Source organism: Coregonus lavaretus (genome assembly GCF_964263955.1).
Source record: "Coregonus lavaretus genome assembly, chromosome: 2".
Taxonomy (NCBI): domain Eukaryota; kingdom Metazoa; phylum Chordata; class Actinopteri; order Salmoniformes; family Salmonidae; genus Coregonus; species Coregonus lavaretus.
This window is the reverse complement of record NC_139989.1, coordinates 72,740,160-72,749,641: the sequence shown is the minus strand read 5'-3', so window position 1 is coordinate 72,749,641 and position 9,482 is coordinate 72,740,160. Positions and strand designations below refer to the sequence as shown.

General features: G+C 41.8%; 1 protein-coding gene across 1 annotated transcript; it reads right to left on the bottom strand.

Moving 5' to 3' along the window:
• Positions 1-5,710: 5,710 nt before the first annotated feature.
• LOC311140348 (NLR family CARD domain-containing protein 3-like) lies at positions 5,711-8,973 on the bottom strand (the record flags this gene model as incomplete). The annotated part of the gene is made up of 5 exons (XM_084175372.1): positions 8,703-8,973; positions 8,345-8,573; positions 7,813-7,938; positions 6,159-7,422; positions 5,711-5,900 (listed from the first exon to the last, which is right to left on the bottom strand). Exons 2-5 carry the CDS (start codon positions 8,553-8,555, stop codon positions 5,711-5,713), a joined length of 1,791 nt encoding a protein of 596 aa, XP_084031498.1. The 5' UTR covers positions 8,556-8,573; positions 8,703-8,973.
• Positions 8,974-9,482: the final 509 nt, after the last annotated feature.

The following is a 9,482-nucleotide window of genomic DNA, read 5'->3' as shown; positions in this document are numbered from 1 at the left end:
CTCCACCATGTTCCACACTGTAGCGGTAAGCAGAAGAACAGACAGTCATTGAGGGATACACCTGAACTCACACACACACACACACACACACACACACACACACACACACACACACACACACACACAGTCTTTATATAACTTAGTCCAAGTGGTGGTCAGAATGTTTGTCTTAACTAGCCTGATAACTCCAACGTGTCTGTTATGAACATTGACATAAACCCTCTACATACTTGAGTTTCTCAAGTCTGCAGTGTGGATCCTCCAGTCCAGCAGAGAGCAGTCTGACTCCTGAGTCTCCTGGGTGATTGTAGCTCAGGTCCAGCTCTCTCAGGTGTGAGGGGTTTGACTTCAGAGCTGAGACCAGAGAAGCACAGCCTTCCTCTGTGACTAGACAGCCTGACAGCCTGCAAAGAGTCAAATCATATTAAAACCACACTGCTATTCTTTGGTGGTGAAAATAGTGGCAGTATATATTTTCTACATATTAAGATATATCAGTGTCCTGAAACCTGCCATATCTATTAATAAATTAATGAATGTTTCATTATTAGAAATGATCATAATATTGCTTGTAGAGAGAAACATGTATAGTACAAATATTTGAGTAGACTGACCAGAGCAGTTTAAAAAGCAGTATCAGTCAAAAGACAGACAGTGAGGTATCAGATTTACCGTATTTTCCGCACTATAAGGCGCACCGGAGTATAAGCCGCAGCAGCTAAATTGAATGATGTGTACATATATAAGCTGCACTGGACTATAAGCCACAGGTGTTTTAATGTTTAATTACCATATGTAAGGGTTCGTGCACAGAGGGGATTGTCGGGAAGAGATGGCTGCTTGAGGAAGCTCCCATTTATTAACATTTCAACAAACAAGTTGCATATTTGCATAACGTATTCCAGCAAAATTAGTTAATAGCGTCACAATCATTTAACCACTTAACTTTGGTTATTTTTGAAAAACCTTGAAAAAGTGTGCACATCTTTGAATATTTATCTACATTATAGCCTACAGTAGTACCATAACAAAATACAAAGCTTACAGCGCTTGACGAGGCAATATCAATGGCTAAATTAAATGTGTTTTTTTTAAAGTGCAAAATAAAGTGCCTGTAACACGACAGTAAGCGCATAAGCCTAAAGTTGCAGCAACACGGCTGCTTAAAATATACGGTAATCAGCCTACCAGAAAAGTCATTAATCCTTGTCTTCATCTTTTAGGCTAAGGTGCAGTACACAGCTGTAACCAGAAAAGTCAAGTCATTAATCCTCATCTCCGTCTTCTTCCTGCGTACTAAAACCACCAAAGTCCTCATCTTCAGTGTCGGAAACGAACAGGCTCAGGGTGGCTTCGTCAGCCACTCTCCTCTCTCCTTCGTTGACGCTCTCAAAACCAACGAACTCCTCTTTGTCACTGTCGGAATCGAACAGCCTCTGAAGGGCCTCAGCTGTGGCGGCGTCCTCCTCTTCATCACGCAGCAGTCCAGCCTTTCGGAACCCGTTAATGATCGTGGATGTTTTGACACTCCTCCACGCTATCAGGATCCACTCGCAAACTTGAGCGAAAGTTGCTTTTCGCATGCGACCAGTTTTGGTGAATGATTTATCGCCGCTAGTCATCCACGCCTCCCACTGAACGCGTAGTGCCACTTTGAACGCACGATTGACACTGATTTCGAGTGGCTGCAGATGCTTCGTTGTGCCCCCAGGAATCACAGCTGGAATCGAGTTTGTGCTCTTGATGGATGCTTTCACATAATCCGTTATATGGGCCCTCATGCTGTCCAAAACGAGCAAAGCTTTTTTTGGCGAAAGAATCCTCCAGGGCGCTTGACGTAGCACTCATTCAGCCACTCATTCATTACGCTTTCCATCATCCACCCTTTCTTGTTGACTTTAAAGGAGATGCCGTTCAGGATCTTTTCTTTTGGCATTGTAATCCGTTTAAAAATCACCATTAGCGGAAGCTTTAATCCAGATGCTGTGCAGCCAAGAACACAAGTGAAATTCGTTCTCTCGTGGCCAGTGGTTCTCAACGTGATGGACGATTCACCTTTCTTGTTAACAGTCCTAGTGAGAGGCAGGTCAAACGTCAAAGGCACTTCATCCATATTTATCATCTGGTCCGGTCCGATGGAATATTCCTCTATCATTCTTTGTGTGAATTCGCCGAAGTTTGTTATTTTTTCCTGGTAGTCGGGAGGGAGTTGCTGACACACAGTCGTCCGCGCCCTGATGGAGAGTCCCTTTCGTCTCATAAATCTGAAACACCAGGATGGTCCACCTCTAAAATTTTCAATTTTCATTTCGGTGGCGACTGTTTCAGCTTTCAGTCGGATCTGCACGGTGGAAACACCTCGGCCGTCTGCTCTCTGTGTGTTCACCCAATCTTCAAGAAAGTCTTCAAGTTTGGGCCATCTGCTTTTATTACTTCTGAAAGCTTTTTTTGACTTTTTGCATTGAGACAGTTCTTCCCGCTGGCGTCTCCAACGTCTCACCATTGACTCATTGATGCCAAGGCTACGTGCAGAAGCTCTATTTGCTTCTTTTACAGCCAGATTGACTGCCTTTAACTTAAAAGCTGCATCATATGCATTTCTACGTTTGTTTTCCATAATGAGGGTTTGTGCAGGAAAACTTCCTTTGCACAAACTGTCTCGCTCTCGTAATGTCTGTCTGTCTTGCTCTCGTTCTGTCTCTCGTACCACTCTCGGTTCCACTTTTACTTTTGCGCGCTACCTGTCTCACTCTTTTCCGGCCTCCAGCTTTTCCTGCTGGAGCCTGCCGCTTAAAGGTGGGGGGCGCGGACCGGTCATAGAGCCCATAGAGTTAAAGTTGGTGGACTGTAACCTGTAAAATCCATAGATTTAGGAGGTCTTCTAGTGGCCGTTAGCTGTAAAAATCCATAGATTAGCCGCACCGTTATATAAGCCGCAGGGGTCGAAAAATGGGAAAAAAGGCGCAGCTTATAGTCCGAAAATTACGGTAGATTGTATTGAGTATACAGTCCACACCATATCTATTTTGACAGTGAAGCTTACATTTTAAATGTGGCTCTATACTCCAGCATTTTGGATTTGAGATCAAATGTTTCATATGAGGTGACAGTATATAATGTCACCTTTTATTTGAGGGTATTTGAATACATATCTGTTTCACCATTTAGAAATGATAGCACTTTATGTATCTAGTCCCCCACTTTTGAAGAAGTCATAAGTATTTTGATAAATTCACTCATAGTGTATTAAAGTAGTCAAAAGTTTAGTATTTGGTCCCAAACTCGTTGGTTGCATTTGCAGTTTGTTTTGGTTGTGTTTTGGGTTATGTTTTGTCCAATAGTAACTGAATGGTGGATGATGACTGGAGTAATTTTCTGTCTAACTGAGTAGATAACATGTTTCTAAACATTACTAAATTAATCCTGATGATGACATGATTAAGAAAAATCATGAATGAATCATGAATAATAATGAGTGAGAAAGTTACAGAGGCTACAACAAAACATGCTAACCTCTCACCATTACCAATAACAGAGGGGGTATGATCCTTGTTCCTCTGTAACTTTCTCATTCATCATCATTCACGATTCATTAACAATTATTCATAATCATGGTAGCGTCCACATGAATGTAGAAGTGTTCAGAAACATCTTCTATTCTTACTGACAATACAAGTGAAATGACTCCAAAATGACAGGACATTATTCACCATTCAGTTTCTATTGGGAAAAACATAATCTATAACACAACCAAGACAAACTGCAAATGCATTCAACAAGTTTGTAGAATCACAAGCTTGATGTAATCACTGCAGGTAAGGAATATGGGACCAAATACTAAACTTTTGACTAAATTAATTTGTCTAAATAATTATGACTTTTTCAAATGGGAGAACTACATAATAAAGTACTTTAATTTCTAAACGGTAAAATATACAGTGAGGGAAAAAAGTATTTGTTCCCCTGCTGATTTTGTACATTTGCCCACTGACAAAGACATGATCAGTCTATAATTTTAATGGTAGGTTTATTTGAACAGTGAGAGACAGAATAACAACAACAAAATCCAGAAAAACGCATGTCAAAAATGTTATAAATTGATTTGCATTTTAATGAGGGAAATAAGTATTTGACCCCTCTGCAAAACATGACTTAGTACTTGGTGGCAAAACCCTTGTTGGCAATCACAGAGGTCAGACGTTTCTTGTAGTTGGCCACCAGGTTTGCACACATCTCAGAAGGGATTTTGTCCCACTCCTCTTTGCAGATCTTCTCCAAGTCATCAAGGTTTCGAGGATGACGTTTGGCAACTCGAACCTTCAGCTCCCTCCACAGATTTTCTATGGGATTAAGGTCTGGAGACTGGCTAGGCCTTAATGGGCTTCTTCTTGAGCCACTCCTTTGTTGCCTTGGCCGTGAGTTTTGGGTCATTGTCATGCTGGAATACCCATCCACGACCCATTTTCAATGCCCTGGCTGAGGGAAGGTTCTCACTCAAGATTTGATGGTACATGGCCCCGTCCATCGTCCCTTTGATGCGGTGAAGTTGTCCTGTCCCCTTAGCAGAAAAATACCCCCAAAGCATAATGTTTCCACCTCCATGTTTGACGGTGGGGATGGTGTTCTTGGGGTCATAGGCAGCATTCCTCCTCCTCCAAACACGGCGAGTTGAGTTGATGTCAAAGAGCTCGATTTTGGTCTCATCTGACCACAACACTTTCACCCAGTTCTCCTCTGAATCATTCAGATGTTCATTGGCAAACTTCAGACGGGCATGTATATGTGCTTTCTTGAGCAGGGGGACCTTGCGGGCACTGCAGGATTTCAGTTCTTCACGGCGTAGTGTGTTACCAATTGTTTTATTTGTGACTATGGTCCCAGCTGCCTTGAGATCATTGACAAGATCCTCCCGTGTAGTTCTGGGCTGATTCCTCACCGTTCTCATGATCATTGCAACTCCACGAGGTGAGATCTTGCATGGAGCCCCAGGCCAAGGGAGATTGACAGTTATTTTGTGTTTCTTCCATTTGCGAAAAATCGCACCAACTGTTGTCACCTTCTCACCAAGCTGCTTGGCGATAGTCTTGTAGCCCATTCCAGCCTTGTGTAGGTCTACAATCTTGTCCCTGACATCCTTGGAGAGCTCTTTGGTCTTGGCCATGGTGGAGAGTTTGGAATCTGATTGATTGATTGCTTCTGTGGACAGGTGTCTTTTATACAGGTAACAAGCTGAGATTAGGAGCACTCCCTTTAAGAGTGTGCTCCTAATCTCAGCTCGTTACCTGTATAAAAGACACCTGGAAGCCAGAAATCTTTCTGATTGAGAGGGGGGTCAAATAATTATTTCCCTCATTAAAATGCAAATCAATTTATAACATTTTTGACATGCGTTTTTCTGGATTTTTTTTGTTGTTATTCTGTCTCTCACTGTTGAAATAAACCTACCATTAAAATTATAGACTGATCATTTCTTTGTCAGTGGGCAAATGTACAAAATCAGCAGGGGATCAAATACTTTTTTCCCTCACTGTATATGTATGAAAATCTTTAAATAAAAGGTGACATTCTGTACTGTTGCATAATATGAAACATTGTATCTAAAAACCAAATTTAAAACTGTAAGCTTCACTGTCCAAACACATATGGTGTGGACTATGTGTGCCTGGTAAACACATGTGGATCTGGTGAACAGTTATCACTTGTTGAGCAACTACAGGAATACTGACCTCAGAGTCTCCAGTTTACAGTGGGGATTCCCAAGGACAGCAGAGAGCAGCTTCACTCCTGAATTCTTCAGGTCATTGTTACTCAGATCCAGGTCTCTCAGGTGTGAGGGGTTTGACTTCAGAGCTGAGACCAGAGAAGCACAGCCTTCCTCTGTGACTCCACAGCCTGACAGCCTGCAAAGAGATCATCATGATTTTACAAACTGTTAATTAAACACCAGTAGTGTAGAAGGACAATGACAGATGCATTTGGTTTATTTTCTTAAACAACATATAGATTCATCTTCCGTCTCCTAGAATTGTATGGTCATATTGTTAGACTAATGTGAACATCAATGCATTGATTCAATATGTTATTCAATAATACATATGTCTCTAAACTGAATGTTTCTTCCTGATGATTAGTATTTAAATGTCATTTTATGTACTCACAGAGCAGCTCTGGAGGCTTTGACCACTGGCAGCAGCCTCAGAAGACCTTCCTCTGATCTGGAGTATTTCTTCAGGTCAAACACATCCAGCTCTTTTTCTGAAGTCAGCAACACAAAGACCAGAGCTGACCACTGTGCAGGTGACAGTTCTTCTTCTGATAGACTTCCTGAGCTCAGGTAGCTTTGGATCTCCTCCACTAGAGAATGGTCATTCAGTTCATTCAGACAGTGGAACAGATTGATGCACCTCTCTGAAGAGGGATTCTCCCTGATCTTCTCCTTGATGTACTTGACTGTTTCTTCATGGCTCTGTGAGCTGCTTCTTGTCTTTGTCAGTAGAGGTCGTAAGTGCTTCTTATTGGACTCCAGTGAGAGGCCCAGAAGGAAGCGGAGGAAAAGGTCCAGGTTTCCTGTCTCACTTTGTAAGGCTTTATCCACAGCACTCTTGTACAAAGTAACTTTACGCTTGTGTCTGATCCTCACAGAAAAGTTGCTGGACGTTGACTGAGGTTTGGCCATTAGATTCTCATTGTTGTTGATGAATGAGAGGAACACATATACAGCAGCCAGAAACTCCTGAATGCTCAGATGCACGAAGCAGTACACCTTGTCCTGGTACAGGCCACATTCCTCTTTAAAGAGCTGTGTGCACAATCCTGAGTACACTGAGGCTTCATTGACACCAATGCCAGCCTCTTTCAGGTCTTCTTCATAGAAAATCAGATTGCCCTTCATAAGCTGTTGAAAAGCCAGTTTTCCCAGTGACAGAATGCTCTCTTTATTCCAGTGTGGACCTGTCTCTTCTTTCCTAAGATACTTTTCATTCTTCTGTTTGGTATGAAACTCCACAAGGTGTGTGTACATCTCAGTCAGAGTCTTGGGCATCTCTTCTCTCTTATGTTTCAGCATGTGTTCAAGGACTATTGCAGAAATCCAACAGAAGACTGGAATGTGGCACATGATGTGGAGGCTCCTTGATGTCTTTATGTGTGAGATGATTCTGCTGGCCAGGTCCTCATCACTGAATCTCTTCCTGAAGTACTCCTCCTTCTGTGGGTCATTGAACCCTCGTACCTCTGTCACCTGGTCAACACACCCTGAAGGGATTTTATTGGCTGCTGCAGGTCGGGTAGTTATCCAGAGGAGAGCAGAGGGAAGCAGATTTCCCTTGATGAGATTTGTCAGCAGAACATCCACTGAGGTTGAATTTGTGACGACACAACAGATCTTGTTCTTCTGGAAGTCTAGGGGCAGTCGGCACTCATCTAGACCATCAAAGATGAACAGAACTTTGTACTTGTCATAGTTGGAGATTCTTGATTCTTTGGTTTCCATTGAGAAGTGATTGAGAAGTTCAATCAAAGTGTGTTTTTCCTTTTTCATCAAATTCAGCTCCCGAAAAGGGAATGAAAATACAAATTGGACATCCTGATTTGCTTTTCCTTCAGCCCAGTCCAGAATGAACTTCTGCACAGAGACTGTTTTTCCAATGCCAGCGACTCCCTTTGTATGCACAGCTCTGATAAGTTTGTCTTGTCCAGTTAAGGGTATGAAGATGTCGTTACATTTGATTGCAGTCTCTGGTCTTGCTTGTTTCCTGGTTGTTGTCTCAATCTGTCTCAGCTCATGTTCATTATTGACCTCTCCTGTTCCACCCTCTGTGATGTAGATCTTATTGAGAAGTGTTGGGTTTCCTTGTTTAGCGATCCCCTCAAATACACATTGAAACGTCTTCTTTAGATTAGATTTGAGTTCACGTTGGCAAATCACAGCAAGCTCATCTGAATGAAGTAATAAAACAGAGGATATTAATATTACATCTGTTTTAATGCCTACAGTATTCTAGGACTGTTATACAATTTTAAATTATAATAATTTATTCGCTTAAGTGACTGTATACATGTGTAAATGTTTTCATAATGCATTACAGACTGGTGTGACTGATTATATTATTATGATCTCTCTCTCTCTCTCTCTCTCTCTCTCTCTCTCTCTCTCTCTCTCTCTCTCTCTCTCTCTCTCAACACAACACAACACATCCCTGCTGCTACTTGATGAGGTCACTCGGTGTTGTGTTAAGGCTGCTACAATATCATTTAGTTACACAGCTACTTTAGCTGTACTTTAGCTACAGCTTTTAAATGTTTGTTATAAAACAGCATTCAACATGAGGCAGACAGCTCTTACTTTTCTCCAGTGTGTCAGCAAGCTCCTTCTGGTTCATTTTCCTCAGGACGTGCAGTGTGATCTTCAGAGCCCCTTCTCTGGCACTGCTCTCCTGCTTCTCATCTTCAGCATCCACCACTTCCTTATCCTGCTTCTGACTCTCAAAGCCTTCTGGGAGTTCTGGACTAAGAATCCTCTTGAACATCTTCAGCTCCTTCTTCACAAATGTCATAATATTCTCTTCAAGCAACTGAAATAAATCAAGTAAATAAGTTATGCAAGAGACTAAATTCTTTCTCATTAACACATGAATGAATGATTGACAGATCAACTTTACTTGAGGTAAACAAAAACAAATGTACATAACAGGACCACATACACTGAATATGAAGGACAGGTCTGTTTGATGACTCTGGGAAGACTGACCACTGAGAATCTCTGTCTCTGATCTCTCCTGTTGGTTTCTGTGGACAAAACATCAGATTACATCTCCTCATCCAGGGAGTACACACACACACACACACACACACACACACACACACACACACACACACACACACACACACACACACACACACACAGGTAATGTTGTGTTTAATATTGTTTTGAGTTGTGAATCGTTATAAGCTTTTTTGCCCTCCCACTTCAAATTAAACACAGAAGATCTCCGCTAAACATAGAATCACAATCAATTATGCTTCAAATGAAAACCGAGATAACTGGATTAAACTATAAAACAATAGGCTATATGTTCAATCAATTGAGTTCTATTAATGTTAAGGGAAGATTTGAATGGAGAAAGCTGATCTGAGAGCAGCACTCCCTTTATTTCGATCATATCAGTATCGATACATGCTCCACCGGACATCCAACCTTGTCGTGCTGCTAATCCAGTTTCTGATGGTCTGCCTGCGGCTATGGAAACCTGACCTGTTCACCGGACATGATACCTTGTCCCAAACCTGCTGTTCTCTCTCTCTCTCTCTCCTCTCTTCTCTCTCTCTCTCTCTCTCTCTCTCTCTACCACACCTGTTGTCTCAACCTCTAAATGCTCGACTGTGAAAAGGCAACTGACATTTACTTCTGAGATGCTGACGTGTCGCAACCTCTATAACCACAGTGATTATTATTTGACCCTGCTAGTCATAATATGCCATTT